The sequence below is a fragment of the Corythoichthys intestinalis genome, chromosome 7 (genome assembly GCF_030265065.1).
Source record: "Corythoichthys intestinalis isolate RoL2023-P3 chromosome 7, ASM3026506v1, whole genome shotgun sequence".
Lineage (NCBI taxonomy): Eukaryota > Metazoa > Chordata > Actinopteri > Syngnathiformes > Syngnathidae > Corythoichthys > Corythoichthys intestinalis.
In genome coordinates, this window is record NC_080401.1 from 60,484,065 (window position 1) to 60,498,762 (window position 14,698).

General features: G+C 43.4%; 1 protein-coding gene across 4 annotated transcripts in view; it reads left to right on the forward strand.

The window, feature by feature from the left end:
- nfia (nuclear factor I/A) overlaps positions 1–14,698 on the forward strand; it is a 130,209-nt gene that overhangs the window by 19,618 nt on the left and 95,893 nt on the right. Inside the window, exon 1 of one of the 4 annotated variants that reach the window (XM_057841431.1) lies at positions 12,980–13,163. The exons of the other annotated variants lie outside the window; for them this stretch is intronic. Within the exon in view, the coding sequence (XP_057697414.1) occupies positions 13,137–13,163 (27 nt within the window). The 5' untranslated portion in view covers positions 12,980–13,136. Of the gene's footprint in view, positions 1–12,979; positions 13,164–14,698 lie in introns of those variants that run through there. 4 annotated transcript variants of the gene reach the window in all.

Sequence of the window (14,698 nt, forward strand, 5' to 3'; positions counted from 1 at the left end):
AATGTGGCTTTTTATTTGCTGTGTGGCATTTTTTCAGTATGTGACAAAATGCATTTTGCCATGTGGCATTTTTTTGGTTTGTAACGAAATGGATTTTGGCATGTGGCATTTTTTTTGCCATGTGGCAAAATGGGTTTTGGCATGTTGCATTTTTTTGCCCTGTGGCAAAATGGATTCTGGAACGTGGCATTTTTTGCCATGTGGCATTTTTTTGCCATGTGGCAAAATTGATTTTGCCATGTGACATTTTTTTTAGCCATGTGGCCAATGTATTTGGCCATGTGGCATTTTTTTGCCATGTTGCAAAATGGATTCTTGAATGTGGCGATTTTTTTATTTGCCAAGTGGAATTATTTTTGGTATGTGGCAAAAATGGATTTTGGTTTGTTTGTTTGTTTGTTTGTTTGTATGTTTGTTTGTATGTTTGTTTGTTTTTCTGCCATTTATTATGAATGGAAAATTTGGATATGCATAGCTGTCAAAGGCATGGACTTGCATGGCCTGCAAAAACGCCATATACCCCCCAAAATGCCAAATACCTCAATAAAAATGCCACAAACCAAAATCCATTTTGCCACATACCAAAAAAATCCCATATGTCAAAATCCATTTTGCCACATGGCAAATAACACTTTTGGTTCTCGCTGTCTCTCAATATTTGACACCCCGTCTAGCAGGCCACAGACATACATAGCATTCATGGAGCTGTAATGAAAGCAAAAGACCACTAGAGGGAAACATTAGCTCGACGACACAAGCTCCAACGTTGTTTTATGATGGATTATGAATTCTGTAGGGGTGGCATGCTGTGGAGTATGCAAATTTTTTTTTTTAAATTTCTATCCATGGTTATTCATTTAATCTTTTTAAAATAGTTTTTATTATAATTTTTTACGTTTTTATTTCATTGTTCTTTTGTTTATTATTTATTTTTAAAAGAACTAGAAAATGCCATTTCTGGGGAACTGACGTGGAAATACATCAGTCACTTCGGTCACATTAGTGGTATTTCTAGGTCACTTCCTGTTGATTTTAGGTCAAGTCTGGGGCATTTTGTGGCATTTCGGAGTCACTTCCTGTATATTTTTGGGTCATTTCCTGTCTATTTTGTGCATTTTAGGGTCACTTCCTGATGATTTTGGGTCAAGTCCGGGGCATTTTGTGGCATTTCGGTGTTATTTGGATCATTTCTTGTTAATTTTAGGGTATTTTTAGGTGACTCCCTGTTAATTGGTCACTTCCTGTTGATTTTGGGGTATTTCCAGGTCACTTCCTGTTCATTGGTCACTTTCTGTTGATTTTGGGGCATTTTGTCGGTCATTCCCTGTGGATTTTCTGGTCAAGTCCGGTGCATTTTGTGGTATTTTGGAGTCACTTCCTGTATTGTTTGGGTCATTTCCTGTTAACTTTAGGGCATTTCTTGTTTATTGGTGAACTTCCTGTTTATTTCGGGTCAAGCACTATACATTTTGTGGCATTTCGGTGTCACTTCCTGTACATTTTGGGTCATTTCCTGTTGATTTTGTGCATTTTGGGGGGTCACTCACGCTCTGTTATTTTGAGGGCATTTATGGGTCACTTCCTGTAAATTTTAAGACTTTTTTTTTGTTTAGTAAAAAATAATTCCCTCCAATTGAACACGTGCCCAGTAAATCAAAATAGGTAAATAGGAATCGAAATAATACGTACACAAATTTAAAATTATAAAAGTGGAAATAACAGATTTACTCATTTGTTTATCAATGTATTGATTGAATTTAGGCGAGCGTTCGAGGCACAACGTGCATTTTTTTCAGGTGTCTGTCAGTGTGCGTGTCTCCAGCTGTTTGTTTATTCCAGACGTGCGCATGTGTGCGTGCGCGTCCAGCTGTGCGCACACGTTGTTTTCACGCCAACATCTGCCAGGTGTCTTGTGTTGCCTTCAGACGTGTTTGGGGAGTGACTGCACGTCTGTTACTGTTGGCCTCCCTGAAACTACAACATGACAGAAATTGCGTGGGGACGCTTTGCTCAGCCGGGTGGTAACTTTAGCTCAACCCCTTTTCAATTGACGAGTATTGCCCCAAAATCAATAGGAAGTGGCCCGTAAATGCAGAAAAATCAACAGGAAGTGACCCAAATGGAAAGGAAGTGACCCGGAATGTCCCAAAATCAAAAGGAAGGTACCCAAAATCCATAGGAATTTGCCCGTAAATGCAGTAAAATCAACAGGAAGTGACCCAAAGTGAATAGGAAGTGACCCGCAATGGCCCAAAATAAACCACCTTATAAATCAATCGACCAGTAAATGCATCAAGATCAACAGGAAGTGACCCAAAATGAATAGTAAATGACCCTTTAAATGCCTCAAAATCAACAGGAAGTGACCCAAATGGAAAGGAAGTGACCTGGAATGTCCCAAAATCAAAAGGAATTTACCCGTAAATGCAGTAAAATCAACAGGAAGTGACCCAAAGTGAATAGGAAGTGACCCACAATGGCCCAAAATAAACCACCTTACAAATCAATCGACCAATAAATGCATCAAGATCAACAGGAAGTGACCCAAAATGAATAGTAAATGACCCTTTAAATGCCTCAAAATCAACAGGAAGTGACCCAAAATGAATAGGAAGTGACCTGGAATGGCCCAAAATCATCAGGAACTGACCCAAAATCATGAGCAAGAGATCTATAAATGCATCAAGATTAAGAGGAAGTGGCCCAAAATCAATAGCAAGTGACCCGTGAATGCCTCAAAATCAAAAGGAAGTGACCCAAAATGAATAGGAAGTGACCGTAAATAAAGCAAAATTTAACAGGAAGTGACCAAAATGAATTGGAAGTGACCTGGAATGGCGCAACCAAAAAGGAAGTGACCCAAAATCAATAGGAAGTGACCCAGAATGGCCCAAAATCAACAGGAAGTGACCAAAAACAAATAGGAAGTGACCTTTAAATGCCTCACAATTAACATGTAGTGGTCGTAAGTAAATAGGAAGTGACCCGGAATGGCCCAAAATCAAAGGGAAGTTACTCAAAATGTATAGAAAGTGACCCAGAATGGCCCAAAATCAACAGGAAGTGGCCCAAAATCAATAGGAAGTGACCCGGAATGACCCTAAATCAACAGGTAGTGACCCAAAATCAATAGGAAGTGACCTGAAATGGCCCAAAATCAAAGGGAAGTTACTCAAAATGTATAGAAAGTGACCAAGAATGGCCCAAAATCAACAGGTAGTGACCCAAAATCAATAGGAAGTGACCTGGAATGGCCCAAAATCAACAGGAACTGACCTGTCATGAGGAAAAGGACCTGCAATTGCATCAAAATCAACAGGAAGTGGCCCAAAATGAATAGGAACTTAGTGACCCGGAATGGCCCAAAATAAACCAACCTACCAAACGATCAACCAATAAATGCATCAAGAACAACAGGAAGTGACCCAAAATGAATAGGAAGTGACCTGTAAATGCAGCAAAATCAAAAGGAAGTGACCTGGAATGGCCCAATATAAAGTCACCTACCAGTCAATCGACTTTTAACTTCACCAAGATCAACAGGAAGTGACCCAAAATGAAAAGGGAGTGACCCGTAAATGCAGTAAAATCATCAGGAAGTGAGCCAAAATGAATAGGAAGTGACCTGGAATGTTCCAAAATCAAAAGACGGTGAGCCAAAATGAATAGGAAGTGACCCGGAATGTCCCAAAATCAACAGGAAGTGAACCAAAATCAACAGGAAGTGACCTATAAATGCATCAAAATAAACAAAAAGTGGCCCAAAATGAATAGGAATTGACCTGTAAATGCCTCAAAATAAACAGGAAGTGGCCCAAAGTGAAGAGGAAGTGGACGTCTAGCCTCATCAATGGCAGACAGTGGGGTCAGATAAGCTAGTTTTGACTTTGTTTTAAAATCAATTTATTGACTTGAATGGAAATGTTGCCCCTACCAACATGGCCGCCAGGCTGAGGCCATTTTACGAGGGGCTATGAAAGGTCTTTTCATGCTTCTGCCATGAGTACCACGAGTAGACGTCCAGTTCATTTGAAGCAACCAATGAACTTTTGTTTATTGGATGCCATCCCTCCTGCTTCAAATAGATTGGACATCTCGCACAGTCAATGGCAGCCACTGACTAATTAGCAAATGCTTTAACATTGATAGATATAAGCTGGTTATAACTTCATTTTAATGTCAATGCATTGACTTGAATGGGAAAGTTACCCCTACTAACATGGCCGCCTTGAAACCATTTTGCTCGGGGCCATGAAGGTCTTTTCATACTTCTGCCATCAGTTTATCGCTCATAGATGCCCAATCCATTTGAAGTGGGAGTCTGACAGCAAATGAACGGTTGTACATTCGCCGCCGGCCCTCCCGGTTCAAACGGATTGGACGTCTAGCGCCACCAATGGCAGACAACGGGGTCAAAATAAGCTAGTTTTGACTTGATTTTTAAATCGATGCATTGACTTTAATGCAAACGTTGCCCCTACCAACATGGCCGCCAGGCTGAGGCCATTTTGCTAGGGGCAATGAAAGCTCTTTTCATGCTTCTGCCGTGAGTTTCTCACTTGTAGACGTCCAATCCATTTGAAGCGGGAAGGGTGGCAGTGAACAAACGCCATCTCTCCCGCTTGAAATGGACGTTTGGCCGTCAGTGTGTAAATGATGATGCGTGAAAGCTATTAATAATTGCTGGTCAATCAATATTGGCCTCAGATGTGTGATGATGTCGGCGTGCGTATGTGATGTGATCATCAATGAAATGCTTTTGGCGGGGGGGGGGTTGGTTTCCTGCCCACTTTGGCCAACCGGCAGGCGGGCGGGCGGGCCATCTGTTGGCCACTCTCGCCCGCCGGACCGCTTCCTCTTTGATCCACAGCAATATACACAAACAATCAGGAACACATGTCATCTTCTGCTGCCAGCCCTCCTTGTTGAAAATAGATTGGGTGTCCATTGCCGTCATTCCATCTTTCCTTACTTCCTGCCTTTCTAAGTTAATTCCATCCATCCTATCTTCCTTCCTACCTTCCTTCTCCACTTTTCTTTCCTTCTTTCTTTCTGTTATTCCTTTCTTCCTTCCTTTTCTTTTGTATTCTTTTCCTCCCTTTCCATCTTTTCTTCCTCCCTTCCTGACTTCATTCCTTGCTTGCTTCATTCTATCTCTGTGTCTTTCCTTCCTTCCTTCCTTCCTTCCTTCCTTCCTTCCTTCCTTCTTTCCTCCAATCCCTCCCTCTGTCATTGTTTCTGTTTTCCTTCCTTTCCATCTTGTCTTCTTCCCTTCCTAACGTCATTCCTTCCTTGCTTGTTTGCTTTCTTTCTTTCCGATTCCCTCCTTCATTCCTTTCTTCCCTCTCTCCCTTCCTTTTTTCCATCCTTCTCTCATCCTTCCCACTTTCCTTCCCTACTCCTTTGTATCCTCCCTTCCTCCCTCCCTTCCTTCCTTCCCACCTTCCTTCCTCTCTTTCTTCCTTCTTTCCTCCCTCTCTCCCTCCCTCACATCATTTGTTGTTTCCTTCCTTCCTACCTTCCTTTCCTTCCAACCTTCTTCACTTCCTCTCTTCCTTCCTTCTTTCCTCCCTTCCCTCCCTCCTTCCTTTCTACATTCCTTCATTGCTTGTATCTTTCATTTCTTCCATCCTTCCTACCTTTCTAACTTCATTCCTTCCTTCCTGACTTCCTACCTTGCTTCTTCAAATCCTTCCTTTCTTCTCTCCATCCTTCCTACCTTCCTTCTCCACTTTTGTTTCCTTCTTTCTTTCTGTTATTCCTTCCTTCCTTCTTTTTGTTTTGTATTCTTTTCCTCCTTTTCCATCTTTTCCTCCCCCCTTCCTGACTTCATTCCTTGCTTGCTTCATTCTATCTCTGTGTCCTTCCTTCCTTCCTTCCTTCCTTCTTTTCTTCCCTCCTTCATTCCTTTCTTTTTTCCTTCATTCCTCCCATTTTTTGTTTTTGTTTCATTCCTTTCCATCTTTTCTTCCTCCCTTCCTTCCTTGCTTGATTGCTTCATTCTTTCGTTCCTTCCTTTTTTGCTTTCTGATTCATTCCTTTCTTCCTTCTCTTCCTTCCATCCTCCCTCCCTCACATCATTCTTTGTGTTTCCTCTTCCTTACTTCTTTCTTCCTTCCACCCCTCCTACCTTCTCTCCCTACTTCTTTGTATCCTTTCTTCCTTCTTTCCTTCCCTCCTTCATTCCTTTCTTGCTTTCTTCCCTACTTCTTTGCTTCCTTCTTTCCTTCCTTCTTCCTCCCTTCATCACTTCCTCTCTTCCTTCCTTCTTTGTATCCTTCCTTCCTTCCCCTCTTTCTTCCTTCCTTCTTTCTTTCCTTCCTCCTTCACTAAAATCATGCTTCCATTCTTTGTTTCATTCCTTCCTACCTTCCTTTTCTTCCAGCCTTCTTCACTTCCTCTCTTCCGTCCCTCATTTTAATGTCAATGCATTGACTTTGATGGGAATGTTGCCCCTACTAACATGGCTTCCCTGAAGAAATTTTGGAATTGAATGAGTATGGGTCTTTTTATACTTCCGCCATGAGTTTTATCACTCATAGATGTCCAATCCGTTTGAAGTGGGAGGGTCGAATGAATGTTCATTCGCTGACAGCCCTCCCATTTCAAATGGGTTGGACGTCTAGCGCCGTCAATGGCAGCCAACGGGACAAATAATCAAAGTACGACTTTATTTTAGTGTCAATGCATTGACTTTAAAGGGTACGTCGCCCCTATAGAAATGGCCGCCATGTTGGCAGGAGCGATGAAAGCTCGTTTCGCACGTCTATCCGCTCGTCAAAGAAAAAAAGAGGAATCGAATGCGAGCGGCGCTCACGAATCGGACGTCTACCGTCGTCAATGGCCGCCGAAGGAATGAAGCGAACGTGTCAGTCGCGGCCTTTGTTGTTGTTTTTGACTTTGACTGTTTTTTCTTTCCCGGTTTGGTGACCTTATTTCTCCTCGCTCGCTCTTGCTCTCTCGTTTCTTGGGTGTTGGCGAGGCTTCAGGCCCGCTGGTCTTCTTGGCGTGGCTCCAGCCTGGCAGCGTCTCGTTGGGAGGGAGCAGGTGGAGCCCCCACCCCCCAAAACAACACACACACACACACACGCTGGCTTTTTGGCCAACCGCGTGCCAACTCGGGCTCGTCTCCATGGCGACGCTCGTGCTGATTTCAACTCACGTGCGATTGGTTGTCCGTCAACGCCTCGCCGGTTCCGCCTACTCGTAACGTCAAGTCGGCGAGGCGTGACAATTTAAACAGGAAGTGATCCCGAAATGTCTCCGAATCAACAGGAAGTGACGCGATATCAATAGGAAGTGAACTTGAAATCAACAGGAAGTGAGTTGTGAACCTGAAATGCCCTGGAATCAACAGGCAGTGGCACAAAAACAACAGAAAGTCACCCAGAAATGCCCCAAACTCACAGGAAGTAACCCCAAAATCAACAGGGAGTGACCCTAAAATGTCTCCAAATCAACAAGAAGTGATATCAACCAGAAGTGAACCTCGATATTCCCCCAAATTAACAGGAAGTGACTCAATATCATAGGAAGTGACCTCGAAATGCCCCCAAATCAACAGGAAGTGAGTTGTGACCCTGAAATGCCTGAAAATCAACAGGAAGTGGCACAAAAACAACAGGAGGTACCCAGGAGTACCCCCAAATTAACATGAAGTAACCCGAAATCAACAGAAACCGACCCAGAAATACCCCCAAATCAACAAGAAGTGAGCTGATATCAACAGGAAGTGACCCTGTGATGTCCTCAAATCAACAGGAAGTAAACCACTATTACGAGAAGTGACCCTGAATATCCCTAAAATCAACACGAGGTGACCCTGAAATGCCCCCAAATCAACAGGAAGTAAACCGATATTAACAGGAGGTGACCATGAAAATCCATGAAAACAACAGGAAGTGACCCTGAAATGCCCCCAAATCAACAGGAAATGACCTGAAATCACAGGAAGTGAACCTGAAATTGCCCAAATTAACAGTATGTGACCTGATATCAACAGGAAGTGAACCTGAAATGCCCCCACGTTAATTGGAAGTGACCAAGAAATGCCCCGAAATCAACAGGAACGAACCCGATATCAACAGGAAGTGAACCTGAAATGCACCAAATTAACAGGAAGTGACCACAAAAGCCCCGATATCCATAGGAAATGAACTGTTATCAAAAGAAGGTGAATCTAAAATGCCCCAAATTAACAGGAAGTGACCAAATATCAACAGGAAATGAACCTGAAATGCCCCAAATTAACAGGAAGTGACCACAAAATGCCCTGATACAACAGGAAGGGAACCTGAAATGCCCGCAACTTAACAGGAAGTGACCCGATATCAATGGGAAGTGAACCTGAAATGCCCCAAATCAACAGGAAGTGACCCAGAAATGCCCTCAAATCAACAGGAAGTGACCTGGTATCAACAGGAAGTGACACTGAAAAGCCTCCAAATCAACAGGAGTAACCCCAAAGTAACAGGTAGTGACCATAAAATGCCACAAAACCAAAAGGAGGTGACCCAAAATTTAACAGGAAGTGACCATTGAACAGAAAGTGACCCAAAAATGCCCTAAAATCAACAGACCCAGAACAAGGAGTGACCTGGACGTCTACCAAAATTGACAGGAAGTGGCCCTGTGATGTCCCCAAATCAACAGGAAGTAAACCACTATTAACGGGAAGTGACCCTGAATATCCCTAAAATCAACACGAGGTGACCCTGAAATGCCCCCAAATCAACAGGAAGAGACCTGAAATCACAGGACGTGAACCTGAAATTGCCCAAATCAACAGTATGTGACCTGATATCAACAGGAAGTGAACCTGAAATGCCCCAAATTAACAGGAAGTGACCACAAAATGCCCTGATACAACAGGAAGTGAACCTGAAATGCCCGCAACTTAACAGGAAGTCATCTGGTAACAACAGGAAGTGACACAGAAAAGCCTCCAAATCAACAGAAGTAACCCCAAAGTAACAGGTAGTGACCATAAAATGCCACAAAACCAAAAGGAGGTGACCCAGAATTTAACAGGAAGTGACCATTGAACAGAAAGTGACCCAAAAATGCACTAAAATCAACAGACCCAGAACAAGGAGTGACCTGGAAGTCTACTAAAATTGACAGGAAGTGGCCCTGTGATGTCCCCAAATCAACAGGAAGTAAACCACTATTATTGGGAAGTGACCCTGAATATCCCTAAAATCAACACCAAGTGACCCTGAAATGCCCCCAAATCAACAGGAAGTAAACCGATATTAACAGGAGGTGACCATGAAAATCCATAAAATCAACACCAAGTGACCCTGAAATGCCCCCATGTTAAGAGGAAGTGAACCTGAAATTGCCCAAATTAACGGTATGTGACCCGATATCAACAGGAAGTGAACCTGAAATGCCCCCATGTTAATAGGAAGTGACCCAGAAATGCCCCCGAATCAACAGGAACTAACCCGATATCAACAGGAAGTGAAACTGAAATGCCCCAAATTAACAGGAATTGACCCGATGTCAACAGGAAGTGAACCTGAAATGCCCAAAATCAACAGGAAGTGACCACAAAAGCCCCGATATCCATAGGAAATGAACTTTTATCAACAGAAGGTGAACCTGAAATGCCCCAAATTAACAGGAAGTGACCCAATATCAACAGGAAGTGAACCTAAAATTCCCCAAATCAACAGGAAGTGACCACAAAATACCCTGATACAACAGGAAGTGAACCTAAAATGCCCGCAACTTAACAGGGGGTAACCCAGAAATGCCCTCAAATCAACAGGAAGTGACCTGGTATCAACAGGAAGTGACACAGAAAAGCCCCCAAATCAACAGGTAGTGACCATAAAATGCCACAAAACCAAAAGGAGGTGACCCAAAATTTAACAGGAAGTGACCATTGAACAGAAAGTGACCCAAAAATGCCCTAAATTCAACAGACCCAGAACAAGGCGTGACCTGGAAATCTACTAAAATTGACAGGAAGTGGCCCAAAATGTACAGAAGTGACTCGGCAATGCCCCAAAAATGTACTGGAAGTGAACAGAAATAAACAGGAAGTGACGGGAAATCAACAGGAAATGGCCCAAACCAACATAAGTGACCTGGAAATGCCCCCAAATCAACAAGAAGTGACCCAAAAGTGCCCTCAAATCAACAGGAAGTGACCTGGTATCAACAGGAAGTGACCCAGAAATGCCCCCAAATTAACAGGAAGTGACCTAGAAATTCCATTTTCTTCTTTCTTTTCTGTTATTAGTAACATCGTGCCTCCCCAATTTGACGTTTCCAGTGGGCAGAACCGGCGAGGCGTCGATGGATGACCAATCACATGAGAGTAGAATGAATTTTAAAAATCTGCGTCGCCATGGAAACGAGCCCGAGTTGGCACGGCGTTGGCCAAAAAGCCAGCGTGAATGTGTGGATATGTCTTGTTTTTGGGGGCTGCTCCCTCCCACTGTTGCATTTTTGGGGTTCCCTTCCTGTTGATATCAGTTCACTTCCTGTGGATATCGGGGCATTTTGTGGTCACTTCCTGTTGATTTGGGGCATTTCAGGTTCACTTCCCATTGATATCGGGTCACTTCCTGTTAAGTTGTGGGCATTTCAGGTTCACTTCCTGTTGTATCAGGGTATTTTGTGGTCACTTCCTGTTGATTTGGGGCATTTCAGGTTCACTTCCTGTTGATATTGGGTCACTTCCTGTTAATTTGGGGCACTTCAGGTTCACCTTCTGTTGATAACAGTTCATTTCCTATGGATATCGGTGCTTTTGTGGTCACTTTCTGTAGATTTTAGGGCATTTCAGGTTCACTTCCTGTTGATATCGGGTCATTTTCTGTTAATTTGGGGCTTTTCAGATGACTTCCTGTTGATATCGGTTCACTTCCTGTGGATATCGGGGCATTTTGTGGTCACTTACTGTTGATTTGGGGCATTTCGGGTTCACTTCCTGTTGTAATTGGGTCACTTCCTGTCTATTTGGGGGCATTTCTGGGTCACTTCCTGTTAAGTTGTGGGCATTTCAGGTTCACTTCCTGTTGTATCAGGGCATTTTGTGGTCACTTCCTGTTGATTTGGAGCATTTCAGGTTCACTTCCTGTTGATATTGGGTCGCTTCCTGTTAATTTGGGGCATTTCAGGTTCACTTCTTGTTGATATTGGGTTACTTCCTGTTGATTTGGGGGCATTTCTGGGTCACTTCCTGTTGATATCGAGGCTTTTGTGGTCACTTCCTGTTGATTTTGAGAATTTCAGGTTCACTTCCTGTTGATACCGGGTCACTTCCTGTTAATTTGGGGCATTTCAGGTTTACTTCCTGTTGATTTTGAGAATTTCAGGTTCACTTCCTGTTGATACCGGGTCACTTCCTGTGGATATCAGGGCATTTTGGTGTCACTTCCCGTTGATTTTGGGCCTTTCAGGTTCACTTCCTGTTGATATTGGGTTACTTCCTGTTGATTTGGAGGCATTTCTGGGTCACTTCCTTTTAAATTAGGGGTATTTCTGGTTCACTTCGTGTTGATTTGAGGCATTTCAGGTTCCCTTCCTGTTGATATCACGGCTTTTGTGGTCACTTCTTGTTGATTTTGGGCATTTCAGGATCACTTCCTGTTGATATCAGGTCACTTCCTGTTAATTTGAAGCATTTCAGGGTCACTTCCTGTTGATTTTGGGACACTTCATGTTCATTTTAAGGCATTTCCAGGTCTCTTCCTGTTGATTTTTGGACATTTCTGGGTCACTTCCTGTTGAATTTTGGGGCATTTCCAGGTCACTTCTGTTGGTTTTGCCTAACTTTCTGTTGATTTTGCGTCACATCCTGTTGGGTTTGCGCCACTTTCTTTTAATTTTGGCGCAAGTATGTTTTTTTTCTTTTTGGAAATAAAATCAATCTGGTTTAATCTCAATTTGTTGGTATGAATATCCCTAATCTATCCATTCAGGTTGAATTTAATACAAAAGAAATTGCAAAAAAATGATGTGTTCACAATTAATCACCATGAATCTTATTTTTGCAACTTTAAATTGGCAAAATTAGATATACCCTGTATAAAAACTAAAAAATAATCTGATTACATTTTTTTGCGACATATAAATTCATTTTACATATAAATTCAACTCACAATATTGCTGCAAGCTACACCCAGTCAAACTGGATTGGACGTCTGTCACCGTCAATGGCAGCTCATGAGTTCATGCAGTTGTTGAAGAAACTTTTTTTGTTCTTTGTGTAGTTATTGAAAGGTCAATCAGGAGGTGCGGTCATCTGAGACATAACGAACGTGATAGAATGACCCGATTGTGACGTCACACGACCACGTGGGTGTAAACAGGAAGCGAGTTAACTTTCAAATGATTTTAATAAATTGATTTAATCGTGTGAAATCAACGTCGATTAACAGTAAATGAGCCGCGTTAACGTTTCGATCGGAAGCGAAAAGGTCAGAGTTCAAACCAGGTACTTCACACACGAGCACGTGACTTGACCCGAGTCACACTTTGTGGAGCGCATCAACATACACACACACACTCGCGCGCCCGCATGAGATCGATAAGCCGAGTGTGCGCGCGCGCGCGCGCACACGCATGTGTGGGATGAGTCGAGTACTGTGCGCGGAGGCTTCAGTCGGCTCGTCCGGTACCGAGCGAGCGAGCGACCCCGACCAACGCGGAGGTCCGGCCGGTCGTCGGAAAACGGCGTGCGGGAGGATCCAGCGGGAGCCGGCAGGCGGCCCGCCCGGAGCGGCTCCGGGCGAAGCGGACGGCGCTCGCTCCGAGTCTCGGCGATCCCCGGCCGACTCGTTCGGCGCTCGTTCCCCCGCTCTCGGGCCTCTCTCCCGGGGCGCCGCCGCCGCGGCACCGCGGTGACATGCGGGTCCGGGACCTCGCGGAGGTTCCGCCGCTACGGACTTTCCGCGCTCACTTTGGACTCTTGTGACGGCTCTCGGGACATGTTGCACGAACGGCGGCGGCGGACCTCTGACAGGTCCGCCGAACGACTCTCCTAACCCGGGTCAGAGTTCACCTCTGCCTGGAAATGTGAGCAGAGCGGGGCGACAGGAGGGCCAACCCCCGGCGACCCCCCGCGACCTCCCGCATTCGTCGTCACGCGCGCACGCACGCGGGCACGCGCGCCAGCCATGTACTCGCCGCTTTGTCTCACGCAGGTACGTGCACGCGCCGCCGCTAACTTCTGCAAAGTTCGCACACGCCCGCGCGTCGTCGGCGTGCTCGTGCACGCGCACGCGCTAAGAATGGCCAAAGTCGAGCAGAATTCAACGTTGAACTTGAAAGTGGATCGCTTTTATTTTGCAATGATTGAATCCAAATGGGAAAAAAATAACCCTGTGCATATATATATATATTTTTTAATTATTGTTTAGGACTTCAAAGAAATTCATTTTCTCGATGATATCAAATCAAACATCTTTAATGTTTACCAATTTGCACGCAAAACAGGATTATTCACGTCATCATCCAGGCAATTAATAACAGTTTTTCAAAAAATATGAAGCATTTAAATCTCATTTGGTCTCAGGTTTTCTTATTAGAAACACACCATTTTGCTTTGAATATGATTTGAATGTTTAAAATATATTTTTAGAACCTCTTAAATATCACAAGAAAAATTCATTTAATTCCTATTTACTTTCCAAATCCTTGCATTGACTTGTTTGATATGTTAACGTCAATGCTGACAGCGTAAAATGAAACGTAAAAAACATTAATATCGTGATTAGGATTTACAATTGACAAAAACAAATGTCTTTCTTGACATTATGGATGGTTATTGATTGGCAATAATTAAAAAAAAAAAAGTGATGCTGACATCATAGCGACGACGGCGGGTGGGGGGCAAAGTGTGTGTGTGTGTGTGTGTGTGTGTGTGTGTGTGTGTGTGTGTGTGTGTGTGTGTGTGTGTGTGTAGGCGAGATCTATCAATAGAAAATAAAAATATAAACTATAGTGAGAGGTGGTGAAGATACACAAGGGGAAAAAAAACGAGCTTGATTTCAATATTTATTCATATTAATGTTTAGGTAATTTTGCATGCGTATGTGTGTGTGTGTTGCCAGATGATCCGATCCAGAACGTTCCGGTGTGGGTTGGCCGTCTCGCTTATTTTGCTTCACAACGTGAAAATAATGCAGTCAAAATCAGCATTTTAGCGACAATATTATCACCAGAAATTTTGTGTCGGATAATATTTGAGGGGGGGGGGGATTGAGTTCATTTTTTTCCGCACACTGCACAGTCACACACTCATTGACCGTTTCGTACCCGTCCGGCGACCAAATGTTACAAAAATGTATATACGGTTGTGCCAAAATTACTTTTATTGGAGGACAAAAATTTTCAATCCTTTGTTCTTCTTCCTATTAATTTGGGGCATTTTGAAGGGCTCTTCCAGGTCACTTTCTGTTCATTTTAGGGCATTTCTGTGTGATTTCTTTTTCAATTTTAGGGCATATCTGGGTCCCTTCCTATATATTCACTTCCTTGATATTTTGGGTCACTGATCATTTTTGAGTATTTCTGAGTCATTTCTTAGGGCATTTCTGGGTTTCTTCCTGTTTATAGGTCACTTCCTGTTGATTTCAGGGTATTTCCAGGTCACTCCCTGTAAATTGTTTGTCATTTCCAGTTGATTTTAGGCCATTTTTGGCTCCCCTCCTGTCTTATCAGTCACTTCTTGTACTGA